The sequence below is a fragment of the Suillus plorans genome, assembly GCF_016647745.1.
Source record: "Suillus plorans strain S12 chromosome Unknown HD556scaffold_55, whole genome shotgun sequence".
Classification (NCBI taxonomy): Eukaryota; Fungi; Basidiomycota; class Agaricomycetes; order Boletales; family Suillaceae; genus Suillus; species Suillus plorans.
In genome coordinates this window covers 191,051-212,310 of record NW_024537439.1, presented here as the reverse complement: position 1 = coordinate 212,310, position 21,260 = coordinate 191,051, and the positions used below count along the sequence as shown (strand labels likewise).

Genomic DNA, 21,260 nt, shown 5'->3' with positions numbered 1-21,260 from the left:
ACATTCCCACGACCTTCCCTTTCCGAAAATTTTGGACGCGTTTGGCTCCGTTCATAAGGTCACACCTTTGTAACTCTCTTCTATCATTTATACCATGAACGCTGCATACGTCCGACAGGCCTTTCGTTCTTCTACGGCTTCACTGTCGTCCAGAACTATCGGCCGCTCCTCACGAGATGCGTTGGCATCTCACGGTCGGCGAATAGTAAGCATACGACAGTACTCTGATGACAAGGCTCCTGCAGCGGAGGTGGACGCAGAGAAGGAGGTAGAAACCGACAAGACAGAAATCACGCCGGAGACTGAGTTGCTCAAAACCATCAAAGCAAAAGAAGCTGAAACCGCGGACCTAAAAGTTAGTATTCCCCTTCGAACATTGCATGCGTTTTTGATTGTTCCCCAGAGTCGGTTACAGTACCTGCAAGCAGACTTTTTGAACTTGCAACGCAACGCTGCTCGTGAAAAAGAGCAGCAACGTGATTTCGCTATCACCCGCTTTGCTGGTGACCTGCTTGAGACCGTAGATGTTCTCGCACTCGCCCTCAAGTCCGTACCAGAGGATGCCTTTGCCCAAGCAGACTCTCCATCCCCAGACTCATCCGATTCAGCATCCAACTCCAAATCTATCCAAACCTACCTGAAGGAGTTGCATCAAGGCGTCGACATGACCCATCGCCTCCTCCTCTCCACACTATTCAAGTATCACGTCAAACCATTTGACCCTACCGGTGACATGTTTGATCCTAATCAACACGAAGCAATGTATCAAGCCCCAATACCCGGAAAGGAACCTGGGACTATATTGGAGTGCCAGAAAACCGGGTACATGATTAAGGATCGGTTACTGCGGGCGGCGCAAGTCGGTGTCGTACAAGATACACCATGACCTACATCATTGCTATGGAGCGGGGTTTAGGTCGGTGATGGGTATGTAGTGCAGGTATTGGGAGAACTATTAGTCACACTAGTAAGTACTCTAGAGCCTCTATGAGCGGCGGCGCGGGTAGACGATAGACATTATTTTAGCACATTTAATTCACCGAATCTCAACTCTGAACCGATCCCGTAGACAGGAAACGACCTGTGCATTAAGAGAGTTGGCCTCGTCGTTTGAAAGTGATCTACTCAAATGTTAGAAAGAAGCTTTCATGAAAGACAGGGGCTTACCTATCCATTGAACGATAATTGATCCTGTAACAAAGACTCTTCCGGTTAGTTTTTGGGTGAATAAAATCGTCGATCTACTCGGAGGTCAGGTCAGGCCACACTCGGTTCAGAGTAAGACTCGCCATTTTGACGTCCTCCACCACATCTCCAGCGACGTCTCGGACAAGGTCACAAAAATCGTTTTCATGAAGCGCCTGGCCTTCAGGGAGCCAAAAGCTCACGTCCTTGAAGCATGCCGGGTACTTCGAGTACGGTTTGAACGTGGTGATTTCGCCTTGTTTAAACTGCGATAGGAAACGGGGGTCCTGTGACCAGAACAAACGAATGTCGGGGATAGAATATAAAACCATTGCTATCCGTTCGAGTCCAAGGCCGAATGCCCATCCCAGCTTGTTTGAAACATCTAATTAGGCGTTATTCGTCAAATTAATGTATGTCAATTCATCAACGTACTCGCGTTATCGAGTGTTGGCTGATAAATGACTCCACAACCGAGAATTTCCAGCCATTTACCACGGAAGAAGACCTCGACCTCAAAACTTGGCGTCGTCCACGGAAAAGTAGCTTCGATCCACCGCACTTTAAGTGGGTTTTGAGCAGTAGCACCGACGCGTCCAGCAAACAAATGTAGCATAAGGCTATTCAAGGACAATTTCAAGTTTTTCGCGATTAATTCCGTATGTTTTGGATCATGAGCTGGTTGACAAGGATTCGTCGATGATAGATGGGGGACATCTTCAATTTCTATACTGGATTGTTCCAAGTGGGCTGCGAGACGTTCGTTGTCCTCCTCGATCTCCTTCATGCCCGTTGAGTTTGCTGAAACGATACGTGCACCCTCTGTCTGGTGAAATACAGGGTAGTGTGATCCGTCTATCTCGTCGCGCCGGTACACATCTGCAGTAAGTAACCACTTTGTCTCTCCTCGTCCAAACACCTCTACTTCGTGAGCAGAGGTGTGAGTGCGCAACATGAGGTCCTTGTTGACATAGTAGCTGTCTGTCACGGACCGACCAGGGTGGTCTTTTGGGAAAGATAGCAGATCAAAGTTTTGGTATGGAGTGACGAGGGGAGAGAGTGAGGAGAGGTGAGTGTAGGAGGGGAAGTGTGATTCTATAAGCCCTCGGAGTGTGCTGAGGGGATGTGAGGGTTGCGTGTGTAGCCTTAGTGGGAGCTTGGACACGATTGTTGGAGATATGTTTGTCATATGGTCGGTGAGGTACTGTTCACCTAGCACGGTGACATGACACGGTCGTTGGACAGCCATGTTAGCGAGGTATCGCGAGGGTACTCCTCTCGCATGAATATTTCGCCATAGCAAACCAGATAAACGCATTGAACGCGAGCTACCAATGAGTTTTCGTTGAATTGTTGCAAGCTCTCCTCTCCAAGCCTACTAGTATTAATGCTCAACGAATTCACGCGTTCGTTTGCACTTGTTGTCCAAAAGCTTCAAACAAATCCAAACTTGGTTATGAGCACAGCCACTTCGAGCTCTGATGTCCCGAGTCGCCATCAGGGATTCAGCAGACTCAAAGGTGAACAATTTCCGTGTATTAATGCACAGGAAGCTCATCAAAATCAGCCTTCGCTCAGCAAACGAAAATCAAAGAGACGCCTCGTCGATTCTGATGAGGAAGAATTTGATGATGATGCTGCTGACGCTCACATTGAGCACGCCGCCTCTGGCACCGCTCCAGTCGCCCCCGGTCAAGCTCGAAAGAAGAGTAAGGTGGATGCGAGTGCGAAGCGTTTGAAGATGTCAGGCTCTGTGACAGGAGCGAAGAAACAAATGGTGTTCTCTGACGCAGAAGATGCCGAAGTCGACATTGAAGATCTCATGGATGAGGATTTCCTTGACAAACCTTTCCCAGATATCGAAGACGAGGATTTCCTTGATGAATCTTTCCCAGATGTCGAAGACGAGGGGTTCGAACCTGAAGCCGCACCAAAGCGTGGTGGAAAACCAAAGGCATCTTCGTCCGTGAAGAGCAAACCTCCAAGGGTTAAATTGGTGTTAGGAAAGGGTGGCAAGCCGAAGGCTGGAAAAGAAAAGGAGAAAGAGAAGGAGATCATGATCAAGGACGAACGCAAAATCCCTCCCTCTGACACCCTTTCTGTGTCTACTAGCGTCACAGCCCACAGTCAAGTCTCTGATCTCTTTGCGGATGACGAGTCTTCCATCCATCCACCATTGGTGGTCGATCCTTCTGCCACACCTGATCAGGCCGCCTTGCCGCCACCAGAACTGAAGAAGCGCAAACTCCCAACAATCAAGAAGAACAAACCCTCTACCTCAGCTGCAACTTCCACTCAGTCCCAATCCGCCGCTGCCCCCTCCAAGCCACCACCTTCAACTGACGATGTGACAAAAATCGGCGCTCCTCATCCGCAACGTAAGGCTGCAGGTCTCATGGGGGCAGCAGACTTTGACCTGCGAGATAAAAGCGTGTATGCTGAGCTCTTTAAAGGGGTGAGGCGGTTTTGACGATATTTTTGCATGTTTAAATGTCTGTCTACTCTGCAGGCTGGTGGTAGTACTCCTCGTTCTGGACTCAACAGGAGAGAGAAGGAGGAGGAACGACGGAAAGAACTGAACAAGATGCGTGATGAAGCAAAGGCTAAGCGCGCGGAAGAAGCTGTCTGTTTCTTTTTCTTATTCGCACGGGATTCTTATTTCTGATTCGAGCGCAGAAACATCATTTTGATCTACAGTCACAAGCAGACAAGATCGCTGGTTTTGAACAGAAGCTTAGAGCCAACAATTGCATGGCTTTGCACCCGAACTTCCTTGCTGCTAAGTTCCGAGAGGAGTACGATAAGGAGAGAGCGCGTCTACGGCATGACAGGGAGCGGAGCCAGAGTGCTACAAAAGAGGAGGGCGAGGCTTAAGTTGATGGCTTTCATTTCTTGTTTTGTTTGACTTGTACTCATCTTGCTTTCGGACATGCAATACTAGACTTGTGTATACATCCCTGCAATATTACAAACTTCCTATATTCTATTACTTGCACAACGAACACTTCTGGAGCGTCATTCATCTCTGTTTCTGGCTGACCCCTAGGGGTGACTTGTACATAGGAGACACGAGGTTGGCAGATATCTTTGTTACCTGGTCGAAACAAAGATCAAACCACCTTTTGTCTGCTGTGGGTTTGTTGGGTGTCGACGCTGACTTATCTCCCTCGATGCTGAGCCCAGAGAGCTGTTGTTCTAGAGAGGACGTATCGGGGAAGAATATTCGTAGCTGTAACTGGAGTCCATTAATTATATCGAGCAGGGCTAACGATTCCTTCCTGATTGTGGCGGGGTTCTGAGGAATATATAACGAGGAGACCAATTCGTCGGACGCAGCAAGGAGTGCGTGGGACTGCAAAAGCAGAGCATCTAGAGCAAAGCTCGGAGGTGGTGGGGTCGGTGCAGACGAAAGCAGATCCAGGAATATACGTTTGTGCAGTAGTGTGGTTAGCCTCAGCACGGAGTGAACCTGACAAATGGCGCGTTTAAAGAGAGCTGTCTTGAAAGTAGCAGAGACAAGTACTGTACATTTTTTGTGCGCGCCAACTCGTCCTTGTCCATCTTCTCTCCTGTATCACCCAAACCGAGCTCGTCCCAACCGTCGTGGATATCATCGCCATCGACATCATCGCTGTCACTCCCTTCTGCTCCATCTATCATTTCAGACAGTTCCCGAAGACTGTCTTCGAGAGCCCCTCGGTCCTGCTTCCATCTTCGACAGATAGCAGAAATTGTATCCTTTGGTATTCCGTTAGTTCCACGTGCTTGAGTTATGAGATCGTGAAGAGTGCCTGTCCGGACAAGATACTCTTCTCCTGCGGATTCACTCCTTGCTATCGACGGGCCACGCGCAGCGAGGTTCAAAAATGTCTGCACGACTGCACGCAAAGCCTCCAAAATAGCTGTCACCTCATGTTGCACCTCCTTGATAAGCGTCGCCCCATGTAAGTCAGGATTCAAAAGATGAATGCAATGTGCGATGCCAGACGTATATTTCATTAGATCCGCGATCACGGGTAGAGAAGCGGAGTATGTAGGGGATGATGGTTTGAGCGCAAGAGAAAGTTTAGTGCTGGAGTTGTATATCAGAGAAAGGAGAGCGTCTAGGTCTTTTATGATCACAGCGAGATCGGAGGTTTGAGGCTCTGATTTATCGCGCTGATTTCGGGAAGCGAGTGCGGAGAGTGCAGCTGTGCATGTCTCGGACGCAGATGTCAAAGCGACGATGACTTGTAGCCATAATCATTTAAAACAGAATTCACGAATCAGTGAGCCGCTCACCTTTCTGCTTGTCAGTCATGTTCTGTTTCAAAACATATAATGCGCGATCTAATCCAAAAGTGGGCTTACGTAAAGCTGACTTGTTTTTCTGAATCTTCCCGCAGTTTATGTACTGACGTTCTTGTCGCAAGCACTAGTGCCACCATTTCCCTCTAACTCTCCAGTGCATGTCCGTGCACCTCCTGGTAAGTAATTGTTAGTTTAATCGTATGCTACTGCATCAACCATGATGTTTTGTAGCTACCGGGCATCCTGCGCGCCCAAGGGCGTTCAGTCGTTTCTCTGCCTCCAAAGTCATGCATACAGCTCCGCTCATTCTCTAATTCTCGACCAATACAACCCTACTCAAGATTTACATTCGCATCTAAAGCACCCCTGCTAATTACCCAACACCGGATCCAACCACTAACTGCACAGCCTTGCCTCCGACGCGCGCTGTCATTATTCCCTTGGTCGAAAGCATCGTCTACGCCTGCCCCAGCGGTCGTAGCGAAAGTCGCTCGTCTAGAAGCAGAAGCTAACGCAAATCCAGATGATGTTGCTAGGCAGCTGGCCCTGTATCAGGTTCTTGTAGACACGCAAGTGAAGGCTGGGTATGAAGTAGTAATCACTCGTTGGGAAAGGATGTGCGAATTTGTAAATATGTTTTGTATCTCTTATCTGTGTTCTCATTGAACTCATGGGTTGTTTTTCTTTTGATAGAATTCAGCATCACCGCTTCTTCGGTCCGACGCGGCATTCCAGCTGTATCTTACATCCTTACTCAAGACTGGTCAAGAGGTTTCAGTCAACTTGGCTGTTCGCAGACGCGATTCGCTTCTTGCTGCTGCTGCTGCTACTACTGGTACTACTACTACTGCTACAGACGCCTCACCAGCTGATTCTCCGGCCAACGCTTCGAATTCCCCTTCTGATGCTCCTTCAACTTCGTCACCGACACCACCTCCATCCCGAAGTCAAGAGATTGCTTCGGATGTACTCGCTGGGCGCGCAGGACCTTTACTCGCAACTTCTCGTCTTGACGGTGCCTCGGCTTCTCAGAGCACAGACATGACGAATCTCGCAGCTGCCCTGAGCAAGGGTAGTGGCGTAAGCGGTAATCCGATTCATGTCACTATCAGTGAGCGTAGGTAGTCATCAGCATATACAAATGCATCCCTCTCACTTTGCTTCCAGCGAAAGGGTCCACAGTTATGCGTCTTGTGCGGTTCTTAGTTTTGACTGCCATGGGTGGATTTTGTAGGTGCACATCAGATCATAAGCTTAAGGTCATTAATCTCGTGTTCTTCGACAGTCATTCTCGTTATCTTGTCTGTGCTCTTGGAGAATTCTGGCTTGCTTAAACCTGTTCCTCGACAAGCAGAGTTCGAACCACTTCAACAAAGGACCATACGGTTTAGCGATGTCCATGGTGTCGACGAAGTGAAAGAGGTAAGCTTTGCAGCTTATAAATCACCTGAGAAGACATATTTCACGATCGTCTAGGAACTCCACGATATTGTAGAATTTCTCAAGGATCCCACTGTTTTTGCATCCCTTGGTGGTAAACTTCCAAAAGGCGTTTTGCTAACAGGACCTCCCGGTACCGGTAAAACCATGCTCGCACGTGCTATTGCCGGAGAGGCGGGGGTGCCATTTTTCTTCGCATCCGGCTCTGAGTTCGAGGAAATGTTCGTGGGTGTTGGCGCTAAGCGTGTCCGAGAGCTTTTCGCAACCGCTCGGAAGAGACAGCCTGCTATTATCTTCATCGATGAATTGGATGCTGTTGGTGGGAAGCGCAGTCATAGGGACCAACATTACATGAAACAGACCTTGAATCAACTGTTGGTGGAAATGGATGGTTTCTTGCAAAGCGAAGGCATCATCGTCATTGCTGCGACTAACTTCCCGGAAAGTTTGGACCTGTAAGTGCTAGGCTTGTCATATCTGGTGCCGACGTCTCTGACAATTGTTTGTTTAGTGCTTTGACACGCCCGGGCCGATTTGACAGGATTATCGCTGTCCCTTTGCCCGATATCCGTGGTCGAGTCCAACTACTTCAACATTTCATGAAAGAGGTGGTCGCGAGCGTTGGTATGCTTTTTCTCTTGCTCGGTGCAATCCAATCACTAAATCGTGTTGGGCTTACCGTTAGCTGTCGATCCTAAAGTACTAGCGCGGGGTACGCCAGGTTTCTCCGGTGCCGAGCTGCAAAACATGGTGAAGTGAGTGCAGCATGCGCTTTTTCTGTCTCTCAGAGACTTTGACACGTTATATATCAGTCAGGCTGCTATACAAGCATCGAAGGAAGGTTATAGCGAGGTCACATTAAAGCACTTTGAATGGGCCAAGGCGCGTGTTCTTCATTTTCTGGGTAATTTAGGACGATTATATAACCCTATCTCACTTTGATGTAGGACCGCATTCTTTTGGGAGCCGAGAGGAAGAGTGCATACATTGACGAGAAGAACAAGTTGTTGACCGCTTATCACGAGGTGCATCATCATCAACTACACGAATCCCGCGTGGAAATTTCGAAGCTGATGGATGGTGGTAGGGAGGACATGCCCTGACAGCTCTTTATACGGATGGTGCTATGCCCCTCCACAAAGTCACGTGTGTTCCGCGTGGTCATGCGTTGGGCGTTGTACGTGCCGATGGTGACCCCCCAGGCTTGAAAACTATGCTGATACTTGCATTTATCAGACTTCCCAACTTCCTGAAGATGACCGGTATTCAGTAACGCAAACGGAGTTCAAAGCCACGATTGACGTTTGCATGGGTGGTCGCGTAGCGGAGGGACTTAGCGAGTTTTTTTCACCCCGATCTCCCACAACTGCTGACTTGAAATCTTAGTTTACGGGACAGGGGGCCTTACAAGTGGTGCCTCATCTGATCTCCAGCATGCCACTCGTACTGCAACCGCCATGGTCAAGGTTAGCATAAATCAAATTGACTCTCTTGGACATTACGTGACCATCTCACCGCTACTTGGGTGACATCTGTAGAAATGGGGTTTCTCGGAAAAAGTTGGTCCAGTATTCTATAGCGACCAAGATGAAGCGATAAGCCCTGCCACAAGGGAGAAAATAGATGCGGAAATCACCAAGCGAGTAACTTCTGTTGAATTGTTGCCATTATGTTAACCATGCTACTATTAGATTACTGCAACAGGGTGAGGCACGGGCAACCAAACTTCTGACGGAAAAGAAGGAGGAACTACATCGGGTGCGCGCATTTCTTCTTCCTGTTGCTGTTTACATCTCACCAGCTTCCGTTTGTGTGTTTACAGCTTGCGCATGCCCTGGTAGAACACGAAACTTTGGATGCCGAGGAAGTAAGGAAGGTCATCAGGGGCGAGCCAATACGGAATATCAAGGAAAAGATTTCTCACGATGAGGTCGCGGAGGTTGTGTCAGAGGAAATCCCTGCACTGACATGAGGTGCACCTTATTTTTTGCACAAACATTAGACTAAGTTGGGGGTTAGGACGTATAATGCATATTTTGTATATCTCAGGGCTGAGTTTGGGAGATCTCCTCGCTTTTTATGCGGTAGTCTTGTCTTGGGATCTACAAAACGACCTGATCCCCGTGAAATGATATTGTCAACAGAAGGCAGTCCGAAGGAAATTTGGGGCAGAGAACATGCCATTTGTATCAAGTGAAGGTGGGATAAGTCAAGAGGAAATGCCCGCGAGTTTCCTAGATCGCTGATTAGTTTTGTACGTCAGTGGATCGTTGTTATGCGCAACCCATCACGTTTTCGTTGTGCGGTTGTCGCCTCGTCTCCGATCCCTCAACGACTGGACAAGAACGGTAGCCTTTCACACAGGATTGCCATTGCTATAGCGTGTATAGTCGTAACTAAAGTCCGTCTGGCCAAGTTTTGTCATGGCGATGGCTTTCCCTTCAGTTCCCGTCGTGGACATGGTACTTTTGGCGTCATCGATTACCAGTTGCCAGAGCCGAAAACGGAAATGAATTGCTATAAATCGCTATGACGTCATGCTGCAATTTCACGCCACAAAACGCCACGCAGTGACAGATGTGACCTGGTCAACGGAAGTTGAAACGTTGATAGACGCTGACATGTTACCCAATCACGTATTGAGGTAGCAGCATGCCGCAGATCCAGAAACTCGAACCAATCTAACGCTAGATCCGCACCATGCTCCGACAACAAGCCGTACATCCTCGTAACTTCTTCAGTTCAATGTGAGTAAATTAGTTAACATTCGCGGTACCATGCGAGCATTAAATCTACAGTGCGAAAGCCACGCACCTATTTGGCGATGACGTTTTGCCTCACGTTCGATGACTGAACACCGAGCAGAACGCGGCGACAGGGGACTATCACTGTCACTACCTCAACAAAGGATGCCGGTAGACCTTCTTGTTACAATCATATATGCCAAACACAACTGTCAAGGCTAGTATCGGTACCGTGAATTTCGCATGTTTCATCAAGTATGGTGATAGCTGAATCCCGTTGCAGGTTTTCGCCTTTCACCGGATGCTTATGCAGGTCGATCAAAAGCGTATAGTCTCAACAAGGGAAGCTTTTATCGCAGATATGCATTAGGTTATCTCCTGGTGCCGCATTGATTTCCAAGGGAGTGGGGATTTGTGTCATGGTGCCTACAAATGCCGATTCCAGCGCGGGGTTTCCAAGTCGTGGAAAAACTTTCAGAACCAGGACCAAGCAAAGAAGAGCAAAGACTACCGATGACATTGACGCCACGTCAATTCGGCTTCCTTGATCAGTTGTGGATTTCATCGTGGTCAAATAGAGAGGGGGACCTGGAAGATGTACGGCAACATGTCCTGTCACATCTGATTGACCGAGGTGGGAACATGGTTGACTTGCAGGAGCGCATAGCAATGTCAATATTCATGTAGTCGACGTCGCTCTTCCAAAAACGACTCGAAGGGCAAGTTGGGGAGTTTCTTCAGCGACAAATAACTGTTAACGGTATAATTGAATTACATCGTGATGTCAGTCACTGCGATCAAGCGGAGACGGAAAATTACAGCCCACACGCCAGTTCATAGGAGCTGAGCTTGTAACACACAAGCCATCTTTGGAGGTGCGAAGCCGCTAAAACGCTTCAGGCCTTTACTCTGACTCATCACGAGCCGGCCGCCAAGTAGGTAGGTCACCGTTTCAAGGTCCGTTCGTAACCAGTTGACCTGTGGACCTTGTCGATGAGTCCCTAGCATTCTGCCGCTTCACCCCCCCGACTGGTTTTGTTTTGACGGACAAGTCTCATATGGGTCTCACAAAATGTCGATTTATTTATAAACATTCCCGGAATCCTTGACTATCCTGGATGCCTTCGAGCTTCAGGGAAACCAAAAGGGGATTGATACCCAGGAAGAGAAGCTTGTCAGTAAGATCGTGCCTTTTGCATGTTCCACGGAATGGAGAAAGGGACCACGAGTTCGGGAAGCAATTTCCTTGGGTGGAATACAAGCTCACGTCTCCATTGACCTCCCGCAGGACCCCCGAATATAGGTGGGGACACTGGGGAGGCCTAAGGGTCGTATGCGCGATGCAATCAGGACAAATTGGGGGCCAGATCCTTTATCCGGCAGGATGACGAAGGCCTAGTCTCCAGAACATTTTCAGGTGGTAGTTTGTAGGTTGGTGCTCACCTGAGCAATGTTTTTCTTAGCATTCCAATTTAGCATGCTGTTCTACTCACAGAAGGTAGGTGTGGCATATGGTCAGGATCAGTTTTACAACACCGTTTCTTTCGATCGACTCACTAATCTTGTTGATTTTATTCATGTCAGTTTATTCTCAAGGTGGCGAGAAAGCGACCCTCATGCTTGACAATCACAGGTGAAAAGTATTGGGGTTGTCTCGTATCTTGCTATGTAAATTTACATGTCGGATCTACAAGCTTTTAGGTTTGCACATGTCCCCTCTGATCACTTCCCGAGAAGGCTCCCGGGATAATTTCCCCTCAGTGCCGATGGCCGAATGCTCAGTAATTGCAGCGCTTCTGGAATTGGCCCTTGAAGTCGAGGAAGGGAAAATAGTACTCGGGCCTCCGCTGCACGCGTAGGGCCTCCAGAAAGACTGGACAAGCAATGTAAATATACTAATCTGACCCCGGACCGCCAAGGTCAACATGGGACATAAATTGATGAATTTTTGCAAAAATATTGGGATCAGGTCACCCGGGGGTCGTGCTCGCGCCCATCGGCATGAACGTCGATCAATTACAAACAAGGTTAAAGGGTGAAAATTTCGCCCAAAGTTCGCACCGTCATCCCTGAGATCTTGAGACCCGTACTTTTTTGCCAAAGGTCTCTGCTATAGGCCAAAAATTGGTATGACACGGGAGTTGGCGGACTTGTACCGCGAGATTTGAATCGTATGTAATAGTTAATTATACTGCACACACGTACTCTCGGCTTAAAAGCAGGAGCATTCTCCCCGTCTCTACCTCTGTATACCTCAACACCGACGACCTTCTTCATCTGCGTGCGGTAAGTCGTTGGTAATAACGATGCCGCCGGGAAGATCTCACGAAGTCACTAAAAGCAGTGCCTTTGGTAAACTCAAAACTTGTCGCTTGCTTATTAGCGTTGTCCTACCGCCGCCGACGAAGTGTAAGACCCATTCAAGCTTCTCGTATCAAAACTGAAATAGCTCTCGTTCCATATCCTATCAGATGTGCTATCGACAGCTACGTTTCACCAAAAATACGGCATGCGGTCATCTTACATTCCAAGGCGACACTTACATTGACTGTCTTGCACGAGACTGCATCCTCAGCACAAGTCATCCAACCACGTGCGGATCACCGGCGAGACCATGCAATTGCCGTCGGTATTATAGGTAAGCCACCCATCGTGATAGCTTTTTTTGCTTCCGCGAAGCTTTCTGTCGCTTATTGTTATTCTCCAGTCAACCCCAGCGGCTGATCACACCAGAAGTATATCGTGTTCCTCAATTTTAAATTTGGTCTGGTGTTGATCCGTCATCTTCACAGCGTCCCTCCGGAATATGTCCACAGTGCCCCCAATGACAAGATCCACCTAATCTGACATATCTCACCACTGGCTGGTCGTCTGACGACAGTCTGTATATATATATATATACATATATCACGTCTTGGATCACCTAATGCATTCTTCCAATCGTCCAGTAGTGCTCACGTCTGCCACCCCCAGTGGTTTCAAGGATTCCCTTCCTAGAAATTATATCTCTACTATGTATAACTACACATCCAAGCCCAACAACGTATCATCATCAATCCCACCGTCTCCATAATCCATATCCATATCGTCTTCCTGCTCTTGTTGTTGCTCCATGAGCAGTGCTTGTTCCTTCTGCTTTGCTTGTGCTTTCTCAATATCATCCAGTGTCCATAACGATATACCAGTCTGATTTTCGTTTGGATTCTGCGAAATTGTGCGCATGAACAGCTTGGAAAGTGTCAAGGCCATATCCGTGGAAAGATTAGAAGCAACCTCCGTGATATATTGATTTATCCACCGGGGTAACTTGGCCCGCTTGTCGGCACGAGCAAAACGCTGTCACAATTGGCAAGTTAGTCAAACGATTATTTGCAAAACATGATCTAACCTTGTCTGCGAACACCATCAGACCCCAGTCAGTCTTACCTCGCAGGACACGTCCAACGCATTGAGCGGCGTTGCGCATGGCATCAAAACCAAGGAACTCGGATTCTCTTATGCGGTATGCATCACGCAAATACTCCAACCGTGCTTTTAATATCCGGCTCTCCGTGTATTGATATGGGACCCTATTGCGATTCTATCAGTTGCCGGCTCTAATGTATAAATTCAATCACGAACCCAAACATGATCACAGCTCTCCCATAGTTGTGATCAAAATCGATACCCTCTGACACTTTTCCACGCGCGACCGACAGAAGAACAGCTCCTCGGCCATTATCGCAAGCCTGCAGTAATTTTGTGAGTGGTCGAACTTCTCTGTGGCATAGGCACTTCTCACTCGGCGATAGTTTTCCAAAGCAATGCTCGTCTCGTTGGCATCTGGCGTTTCCACAAATATTAACTTGTTCTTCCAGACCTCGTTGAGAATACCCTAAGAAAATGATGAATAAAGGTTCATTTCTTGGGGTACAGAGATTTACCATATCATTCCAAGCTGCGACGATGGACTCCATGTAAAGATAACTAGGGAAGAAAGCCACAATGCCGTCCGGTACGATCTTGCTGTACTCGATGAGAATACTTCCAAAGTTGCGAACTACGGCAGGGTCGTTTCTGACTTCGAAACGTGAACTGATAGCGACTTGGTCACTTCCTCGCGTGATGACCTTCTATTTTCAGTGGACAAGAGCACAGAGATTAGCAAGACAACTCACTAACGGTAAGAAAGCATTGCGTGTGAGCGTCATAGGATATGTTTCTTGCACGACGGGGGTGAATTGCAGCATCTTCGGATACATGTCCAGCGGGGAGATAGTTCCTGAAGTGATTACGACGCTGCTGAAATGCTCGAATACGGGTTTGATTGCGAGCGACGGGTCCAGGCATCTGAAATGAATGCGGAGTAGGCAAAGAAAATTCAGAATAGATAACCAAACTCTCACGTGAAGTGGAAGATGGGATTAGGAACGGTCGCGTTGTCGGTTTCGAATGGTTCAAGAATAAGAAGAAACCCTGTAACAGAGTTAATATCGACATTGATAAGAATCAGGGTTCAAACCCTTTTCGTAAGTTGCAACGAGGGTTGCAAAACTTGCGACCTTCTGCAATGCCGAGTACTCATCTAGCCGATTCAGCTCCAATGTACGGATCATCGACTGTAGTCGCTCTGCACAAAACCTGAAGGCTGACGTTAAAGAAAACAGGCGGAAAGAAAACAATACTTGCCGCAGTGGTCGCCGCTCAATATAAGTGATGTCTTTTAAATGCTGTAGAAACGACAATGGCGTTTCCGCAACGACATGCAAAACGCGCATCCTAGTCTATGGTAACTGTCAATAGAGTGTGCTGCATGAGTGTCAGACCAAAAACCTTAAGATATTCCACGAATCGCTTCAAAAATGCCACAAAATGTTCGGCCTTCCTAATGTTTCCTGGAACAGCTTCTTTTAGGAGGTCGTCTGGCAAAACTTTCCCGGAAATTTCAGTAGAGTGGAAGGCTGCTTTCTTTCTCGACGAACCTGGGTTGGCCATGAATGCGTCTTCATCAGAAGCTTCCGCCGCCGATTCCTGTAGCCCCTCGACAAGTCTCGCATACTCGTCCTGTAGTTTGGCCGCGTCCGTTTTCTTGATCCTAAAAATATACTTGAGTGCTACGATCACAATAATATATAAAACACTAACTCGTCTATTTTTTCACCCAATTTCACAACACTGCGTGCAGCTGAATCTAACATCGGTCGGGTCAAGTCAATGCTCAATGACTCGATGCACACATTGTCTGCGATGAATTATAGAAAAATCAAATAGTGATTCGACGAGGTCCTACCGATATTGTGAGCTTCGTCAAAAACGACGATGGCGTCTTTTGAGAGTTCTTTGGAAACTTGTTCGGCAACTTTGGGATCAAGCAGATAGTGGAATGAATAGATGATGACATCCACGAACGGCATCTTGCGCAGTTGATGAAGGCTACTATGTGATATTGACGTCACTCACCATTCGCCGAACTGTGAAGTATGGACATGTCTTGTTTTCACGCCCGTGCTGAAGAACATCGGCTAGTGTCCATATGCCAGGGGGTATCAAGGACCCAGGTTCACCTTTACCCAGGTTCTAAGATGACTTAGCACCCATGGGGCAACTGGTGCAAATTTCAAAGACTCACCTCATGCCAATCGCACAATTCGACTGAACCTGGGTCTGCGCGACCTTTCTCACATGCAGCAGAATTGGTGAGGTCTCGGCAACGGGCGTCGACTACCTTGCCCTTCTTCTCCTTTGAGACCTAGAAAGGTAGCATACAGAGAAACGTAAGCTGTGGAACGGATGTTATAAAGTGTGTACTCACATCTGGGTGTATGCAGAGGTTCTTCCTACTCGTGAGTCCGAGTCCCATGAAACCTTTTTCTTTTGCTTCTTGTTCGGGAGTCTCCGCAAACTTGATTCGGTATGCCATGAGACGCTTCAGCTCGGCCAATGCTTTCTCGATCTCTGGAACCGTCCGCGAGCAATATATAAGTTTCCGTCTCGTGGGGTAAAACTAGCGAGAAGCGCTGAGAAATCTGCTGTGATGCGAGCTTGGAAACGTACCTGTTGATATGACACAATTAGAGACAGCAGCGAAACGGTCTTTCCTGTTCCTGAAGGCATCTCCAAAACGCAATGCCCCTAGAAGAAGGCGGTCAGAATAGCACGTCCAGGACAATATCTACGTGTGCTGTACTGTTGCATCCAGGGTTCTTTTGAGGTCACACATGTATGCATATTGTTCTGCAGGTAACAGAGTTAACGTGGAGCATGGCTGGCATTTGACTGCACGAACCAGGGTAAATTCGGTCATAAGGGAAAATAATCTGAAGTAGAGAACTTCAGCATCACTAATGTCCACCAGATATAACAATACAAACAGGTAGATTGTCGATAAAGAACTTCATGAACACCGGACTCGCAGATGGTGGCAAGGAAGTCAGACCGTCAAGTTGTCAACCTAACGAGGCAGCGTGACCGTTTGTCACAATCGCGTTGCCGCACTATTCTAGGCTACGGTTTGTTCAACGCCGACACTCTACGCAACTCAGTTCCATGGTACTCTGGATCCAAATATTCACGGCTAACATCACGCTGCAGCATGTTCTTGCCTCAGTGAACAGTAAGTCGATATGCCCTTAGTAGTTCTCAACATCACTCCCGCCACATCCAACAGCTCTTACACTTCCGCCACCTTCAGTGCATCTTGCATAATCCTCCGCGAGATCCATACACTGCTTTGGAACACTACCAGGCTGTAGCAACTCATAAGCAACGCGAAGATGTCAAGGTCTGCTCCTTCAGCGCCATTCTTTTCTCCCTCATCCCTAGGCCTCCGTCTGATGCATGCATCCCACCCGCCCTCGCGCCGTTGCCCACTTGCTTTCTCGCACCCTCCCGCCATCTTATGCCCTCCCGCTGTTGCCCACTTGCTTTCTCGTACCCTCCGCTGTTGCCCACTTGCACCCTCCCGCCATGCATCGCACCCGCCCCGGTATCATCTGATAAATCTGTAGCACGGGGGAATACTGTCACTCTGTAAAGTTCACGGAGACTTTCTGACGCGATGCGAGAATTGACGCAATCCTTTTTCTCGCAGTACCAACCACTCGCGATCACCTAGCAGATGCTTGGTAGGAACTTCATGTGTCACAAGCCGGCCACCGTCTGTGCTGCCCAAGACGCCCAATACAGGGATTAGTTCTGCCTTTGATATGTCGCGACGACAGCGAACAACTCCGTTGGACGCACAGCCCCCTTCAAGCTGGTCAAAGTGCCCTGCGCCTGCCAGCAGACGCAAAGTATTGATGGCGGATCTCAGCCTGCTCTTAATGACTCAGAAGTGCGCAACTCCTTCTATGTATATCCACCCGTTGAACCTAACTGCAATTAGTCGTCTTTCTCCTCCAGTCTCAGTGTGTTCAGTCGAACGCGCACGCCGTCAAATCCAACGAGTCCTTCAAGCATTTCCATAGGACTATTCTTTCCCAACTCGACTGGCGCGTCACCTTTCGCGCGGCCACACTCCCGCACACAGTATCAGCCCTTCACAAACATTGGGATCCACTACTTTTCTCCAGACTGGGATCACCTCTCTTCGGGAGAGTATTCACCTGACATGGATTCATTTTTTGACTACCCGCAGAAAGGCAACAGCTTTGCGCGCCAACTCTCCTCGTTGCCCATGCCACGCTCAGCATCTGATTCGGACTCTGGCGAGAACGGTCCATATTTAGGCTTAGTTACGGAACGGTCAGCAACATCATCAACTTTGTCTCTGAAACCTACGGAGCGGCTGGAGGCATCGCCGAAGGCCAACGCAGAGCTTGGGCGCAAGCTGATCGAGGCTGAGAGGACACTTGAGAACAGGCTGAATATTAATCAGCATGACATGGATTTGGATGAGATGCAGGGGCGCTTAGAAGAACTCAAGAGTGGACTCACCTCTACCAAGCTGGAGGAGGTGCTCCGAACGAAGGGGGTACGTAATAGATGAAGTACTTGGACAATGTCTGTCGACGCGCACAAGGTGCGATGGCATCCAAGTGAAACACCTTTAGGTTTGATGGACAGATCAGTGAATCAGGGTTATCGACTTAGTTTGGCTAGAAGTCCACATCATGAGTCTGGGGTTTACACTGACTGCTTCTGAAGTTCTGGACCCAAGAAGCAAGCCAAGAAGTAACCTTAACTCTGACCTCAACTTTACGGATGCCGGCTTTTAGATACTAACCGCGTAACGTTAGCGCGCTCGGCAAAACTATTGTGCACTACTGAGTCCAGTAACAGTGGGAATCCGGTATACGTGTACATGGGGTATGGGGTCTAGTGTTGAATTGAAGAAGAAACAAAGACTCAGAATAATACACTGCGCGTACGGGGAGAAGGTCTCGTCTAGTAGGTTTAGGGTGTTTAGGACGGCATTTACATCGTTTCGGCGCTGCGGGTTAGTTTAGCGATCCCGATTTGGTGGCAAAATGACTTCATCATTGTAAAATTTTAAAGCCCGACTTGCAACAATCACAACAAATTTACAGCATCTTTGGCAACGTTGCTCCTACAAGTTACATAAGCGCCTCTAATGATTTGTATTCTGTGAACCGTGCTCATGGCCTCACAATGGTTTTATGAACTGACTCATTGAATTGAAACTGCAAACCGGTTCTACTATTATTACTGGCTGATACCATAGTCTCCACAATATAATAGATTTAATACGTCACAAAAAATGTTCTACCGAAATATATGCTTCTAAAGTTACATTTGTAAAAACAAAACTGTACTGGAAGTCCGCACAGATGTCCAAGAAGGGTGACGTGAATTGTCAGATTGTACAACAGAGAGCTCCGTATGTCCGTTGAATCCAAGAGAGTCAATATAGCATTCATTCAAACATAACATCAAGTGTCTTTCAGTCCGCGGCAATGCTTTGGGCCGAGTTCCCAAGGATTTGCTGAACAGTATTGGTGCCGGTACTACGAAGAGGTCAGTACATGTCAGAATAGAATGATTGGACCACGAACATAGCGTAACCGTCATTGGGGGACTCGCCAGTGGTTTGTTGGGGAGTGGGTGTCTCTCCTGGGCTACTCGGCGTAGGCGACTCTCCAGTGGTAGTAGTGGGGGTGATAGTAGTACCCGGTTCAGCTGTAAGGCCGGACTGACCCCACTGGTACTGCACTATGCCGTTGAGTCCCGAAGCAATACCAGCTAATCAAATATTTGTAAGGTCGGAAAAGATATTAAGGATAATATTGAAGAACGCACTATTAAGCCATGTCGTGTAAGTTGTTGCTTGCTGTTGGTCGGTCACACCATAACCAAGCGTGGATTGTCGCTTCGCAAGATTTTCAGAAGCAAATGGAGCAACCGTAGAGTTGAATGGCACGAAGTCAGGAGCATTGGCTTGCGTAACTAGACCAAAGGCAGTGAGCACCGCAGGTTTCCCGACGCTGAGATAGACATCAGACATCCAAATACATTGAATAATCACAAGATGCTCACGCAGCAGCACTTTGGGCCTGAGTGGTGATCCACTGGGCACCGTTTTGCTCTATACTTTGCCAAGACGGAACATTCGGGTCATCAGGACCGTATGATTGCTGGTCGGGGAATAGCTGGAAGGAAGAGAACCCAATATCTGGAATGTTCGAGATGTCTTGACTGTCGACGCCATATGAACCGTCATACAGTGACCCCGAAGTCGAACTCTGTTGCCTCTTGGTAGCTGTCGAACATAATCAGCTGAGAAACTGCTATGATGTGTTTGGACTTGCCTGTCGAAACCCATCGTCCTCTGACTCGTACACCGTCTTCCACCAGAGTCCCCGCACGCTTCGCAACTTCTCTGTTGCGGCGTTTCCTCTCAGATTCTTCTCGAAGGATTTGCTTCTTCGTCACGGGTTTTGCTTGGCTGCGCTTCTTTTTCCCAGGAGCCGGAGATGTTACAGGAGGTGCTGGTGCTGTCAGGGGATATAATTTCGGACAATCTGGACACAGATATCCTCCAACACTAGATCAGCTGTCAGACGGTGCCTATGATTTTTATCGACATTGTGACATACCCCGAAGAGATGAGGTGGTTTGGATCAATGCTGCGGATGTGCGCAGCTACCGTTGCATGCCAGGTCGTGATCGTTTCTGTCGTGCAGGTAGCAGATGCTGGCAAGGTAGAATTGCACCTGGATAAAGTGTATTGAGCTGAGCGGCTCCGAAGGATATGCCATCACGTACCTGGCGTCATTAGCCAATTCATAACTGAAGACCGATGGACTGTTCACGTAGCGGGAGACCACTTGCGTCGTATAATTCAGGAAAGACGTTAGTACTGATGGATTCGTATAGAACTCGTCATGAGTTTGGAGGCCGAATTGGCGAACATATGTATCCATGCCACCTAAAGTCATGATCAAAAAGATGCAGGGATCAAGAGTCTGATCAAGACCAACCGTAGTTGTTAGATAGATAATTGCGAGGACGAGTGGTGTTCGAGAGTGACACAGGGTCCCAGTTGTTCGTAAGAGATAGAATGACATATAGGCCTTGCTCTTCAGCCAATTGAATGACTGTGTCAAGCTTCTGTAGGCCGTTTGGCCCATTGTTGACGGAAACGGTGCCATTCTGAACAAGCTGTAACCAAGTGCCATTCACGGGGATGGTTTCCACATCTGACCGTGATTGATGGTATCATTTGCATCGAAAGGGTAAAACAGGGATAAATACCATTGAATGCCCATAATCTGACGACCTTGATGCCAAGAGCTGATATGTTTGCCAGCGTGTTCCGTATATCCTCGTTCGTGTTTAGCGTAGGTAGCCAATAAACATTAGTACCGATGTACTTCAATGAACTGATTGAAGATGAGTTATTACAGGTTCACAACCAACATGAATTGATCCATACCTCCCGTTCACCACAAAGCCAGAGCCACTGGTGCCTACAAAGGGACTGGAAGCCCTTGTGTCAATGGTTCGTGATGGAATGGCAGCTACCACGGAGGCCCAAAGGATGCTGAAGAACAACGTCCCCCAAGGTAGGAAGTTCATGGTAGCGTAAGTTACACACACCAGAGGCAACCCGACAATAAGTGAGAGGCGAGAAATGAAAATGATGCAGACATCGAACTATAAGTAGGGTAGACCCTAGTACAGGTAAAGCTTCTGTACTACGTGCCTGACAGGAAGGTACGCCGCTTCGAGTGAGAACATCATGCGTGTGACTCGTGTTTGTTTCCAATCGAGCCAGGCGTCAATATTCAATACCGGTGTTCAATCCGAATGAGCGTGATGTTGGAAAGAACCACCGACAGCAAATCGGAAGAACACCTAGTAGCAGGCGGACAAACGGTCTATCCGAACGGAGATCACATGTGGTGAGAGTGACGCGGGGGGGGATACGACTGACATGAGCTGATGGCGCGAAATGTTATCATAATCATGTTCACAAGCCTGTCGGCAGACACAGTCATGGTGCCAACTTGACAGGGTCTTGCCCTGCCGACGCCTGCGACGTTTCGATCCGAGTCCCTACGGATATTTGCCGCCACCGCCTTGAGTAAATTCACAAACTTTGAAACGCATGCTACAACACACGTTTCCCTGCAGGCAAGTAATGGCGGTGGGCAGTGTATG

General features: G+C 48.1%; 8 protein-coding genes across 8 annotated transcripts; 4 read left to right on the top strand and 4 right to left on the bottom strand.

Annotated features, from left to right (window-relative positions):
- Nucleotides 1-94: 94 nt before the first annotated feature.
- Nucleotides 95-886, top strand: HD556DRAFT_1446655 (GrpE-domain-containing protein; the record flags this gene model as incomplete). Its single annotated transcript, XM_041307134.1, has 2 exons — nt 95-355; nt 404-886. The coding sequence occupies 2 exons, from the start codon at nt 95-97 to the stop codon at nt 884-886; spliced, it is 744 nt and encodes a 247-aa protein (XP_041156884.1).
- Nucleotides 887-1,024: 138 nt separating this feature from the next.
- On the bottom strand, nt 1,025-2,590 carry HD556DRAFT_760723 (uncharacterized protein). Its single transcript, XM_041311536.1, has 3 exons — nt 1,621-2,590; nt 1,290-1,570; nt 1,025-1,241 (listed from the first exon to the last, which is right to left on the bottom strand). Exons 1-3 carry the CDS (start codon nt 2,501-2,503, stop codon nt 1,164-1,166), a joined length of 1,242 nt encoding a protein of 413 aa, XP_041156883.1. The 5' UTR covers nt 2,504-2,590; the 3' UTR covers nt 1,025-1,163.
- Nucleotides 2,591-2,663: 73 nt separating this feature from the next.
- On the top strand, nt 2,664-4,159 carry HD556DRAFT_1395543 (uncharacterized protein). The gene is made up of 3 exons (XM_041303671.1): nt 2,664-3,640; nt 3,695-3,808; nt 3,862-4,159. Exons 1-3 carry the CDS (start codon nt 2,927-2,929, stop codon nt 4,057-4,059), a joined length of 1,026 nt encoding a protein of 341 aa, XP_041156882.1. The 5' UTR covers nt 2,664-2,926; the 3' UTR covers nt 4,060-4,159.
- On the bottom strand, nt 4,160-5,501 carry HD556DRAFT_1395539 (uncharacterized protein). Its single transcript, XM_041303670.1, has 3 exons — nt 5,467-5,501; nt 4,714-5,414; nt 4,160-4,654 (listed from the first exon to the last, which is right to left on the bottom strand). Exons 1-3 carry the CDS (start codon nt 5,483-5,485, stop codon nt 4,205-4,207), a joined length of 1,170 nt encoding a protein of 389 aa, XP_041156881.1. The 5' UTR covers nt 5,486-5,501; the 3' UTR covers nt 4,160-4,204.
- Nucleotides 5,502-5,543: 42 nt separating this feature from the next.
- On the top strand, nt 5,544-9,030 carry HD556DRAFT_760408 (ATP-dependent metallopeptidase Hfl). The gene is made up of 17 exons (XM_041311535.1): nt 5,544-5,651; nt 5,707-6,102; nt 6,169-6,592; nt 6,643-6,705; nt 6,761-6,897; nt 6,952-7,370; nt 7,427-7,539; nt 7,601-7,670; nt 7,728-7,797; nt 7,863-7,940; nt 8,003-8,092; nt 8,152-8,251; nt 8,302-8,381; nt 8,454-8,554; nt 8,607-8,673; nt 8,738-8,888; nt 8,935-9,030. The coding sequence occupies exons 1-16, from the start codon at nt 5,634-5,636 to the stop codon at nt 8,885-8,887; spliced, it is 2,376 nt and encodes a 791-aa protein (XP_041156880.1). The 5' UTR covers nt 5,544-5,633; the 3' UTR covers nt 8,888; nt 8,935-9,030.
- Nucleotides 9,031-12,680: 3,650 nt separating this feature from the next.
- On the bottom strand, nt 12,681-16,036 carry HD556DRAFT_1243109 (uncharacterized protein; the record flags this gene model as incomplete). Its single annotated transcript, XM_041298342.1, has 19 exons — nt 12,681-12,995; nt 13,048-13,228; nt 13,281-13,387; nt 13,441-13,533; nt 13,583-13,768; nt 13,817-13,988; nt 14,045-14,114; nt 14,161-14,422; nt 14,472-14,569; nt 14,621-14,733; nt 14,784-14,880; nt 14,929-15,052; nt 15,099-15,215; nt 15,268-15,387; nt 15,451-15,642; nt 15,693-15,770; nt 15,826-15,872; nt 15,925-15,955; nt 16,010-16,036. The coding sequence occupies 19 exons, from the start codon at nt 16,034-16,036 to the stop codon at nt 12,681-12,683; spliced, it is 2,430 nt and encodes an 809-aa protein (XP_041156879.1).
- Nucleotides 16,037-16,744: 708 nt separating this feature from the next.
- On the top strand, nt 16,745-17,803 carry HD556DRAFT_760183 (uncharacterized protein). Its single transcript, XM_041311534.1, has 3 exons — nt 16,745-16,971; nt 17,040-17,728; nt 17,784-17,803. The coding sequence occupies exons 1-2, from the start codon at nt 16,844-16,846 to the stop codon at nt 17,623-17,625; spliced, it is 714 nt and encodes a 237-aa protein (XP_041156878.1). The 5' UTR covers nt 16,745-16,843; the 3' UTR covers nt 17,626-17,728; nt 17,784-17,803.
- A 279-nt stretch (nt 17,804-18,082) lies between these two features.
- On the bottom strand, nt 18,083-20,915 carry HD556DRAFT_760176 (glycoside hydrolase family 5 protein). Its single transcript, XM_041311533.1, has 10 exons — nt 20,533-20,915; nt 20,352-20,479; nt 20,078-20,296; nt 19,863-20,025; nt 19,694-19,810; nt 19,406-19,641; nt 19,134-19,356; nt 18,897-19,081; nt 18,653-18,839; nt 18,083-18,604 (listed from the first exon to the last, which is right to left on the bottom strand). The coding sequence occupies exons 1-10, from the start codon at nt 20,673-20,675 to the stop codon at nt 18,541-18,543; spliced, it is 1,665 nt and encodes a 554-aa protein (XP_041156877.1). The 5' UTR covers nt 20,676-20,915; the 3' UTR covers nt 18,083-18,540.
- Between the last annotated feature and the right edge of the window lie 345 nt (nt 20,916-21,260).

Bases quoted from the DNA above. Each gene is read 5' to 3' on its own strand.
- HD556DRAFT_760723 (XM_041311536.1), bottom strand. From the start codon at position 2,503: ATGCGTTTATCTGGTTTGCTATGGCGAAATATTCATGCGAGAGGAGTA. The intron at 1,571-1,620 runs GTACGTTGATGA...ACGCCTAATTAG, and splicing joins GCCAACACTCGATAACGCGA to ATGTTTCAAACAAGCTGGGA. The intron at 1,242-1,289 runs GCGAGTCTTACT...ACCTCCGAGTAG, and splicing joins TGGTGGAGGACGTCAAAATG to ATCGACGATTTTATTCACCC.
- HD556DRAFT_1395543 (XM_041303671.1), top strand. From the start codon at position 2,927: ATGTCAGGCTCTGTGACAGGAGCGAAGAAACAAATGGTGTTCTCTGAC. The intron at 3,641-3,694 runs GTGAGGCGGTTT...TCTACTCTGCAG, and splicing joins ATGCTGAGCTCTTTAAAGGG to GCTGGTGGTAGTACTCCTCG. The intron at 3,809-3,861 runs GTCTGTTTCTTT...ATTCGAGCGCAG, and splicing joins CTAAGCGCGCGGAAGAAGCT to AAACATCATTTTGATCTACA.
- HD556DRAFT_1395539 (XM_041303670.1), bottom strand. The intron at 4,655-4,713 runs GTACAGTACTTG...GCCATTTGTCAG, and splicing joins AGTTGGCGCGCACAAAAAAT to GTTCACTCCGTGCTGAGGCT.
- HD556DRAFT_760408 (XM_041311535.1), top strand. The intron at 7,371-7,426 runs GTAAGTGCTAGG...TTGTTTGTTTAG, and splicing joins TTCCCGGAAAGTTTGGACCT to TGCTTTGACACGCCCGGGCC. The intron at 8,252-8,301 runs GCGAGTTTTTTT...TTGAAATCTTAG, and splicing joins TCGCGTAGCGGAGGGACTTA to TTTACGGGACAGGGGGCCTT.
- HD556DRAFT_760183 (XM_041311534.1), top strand. From the start codon at position 16,844: ATGTCGCGACGACAGCGAACAACTCCGTTGGACGCACAGCCCCCTTCA. The intron at 16,972-17,039 runs GTGCGCAACTCC...TTTCTCCTCCAG, and splicing joins CTGCTCTTAATGACTCAGAA to TCTCAGTGTGTTCAGTCGAA.
- HD556DRAFT_760176 (XM_041311533.1), bottom strand. From the start codon at position 20,675: ATGAACTTCCTACCTTGGGGGACGTTGTTCTTCAGCATCCTTTGGGCC. The intron at 19,357-19,405 runs GCAAGTCCAAAC...TATGTTCGACAG, and splicing joins AGGACGATGGGTTTCGACAG to CTACCAAGAGGCAACAGAGT. The intron at 18,605-18,652 runs GTTCGTGGTCCA...ACCTCTTCGTAG, and splicing joins CCCAATGACGGTTACGCTAT to TACCGGCACCAATACTGTTC.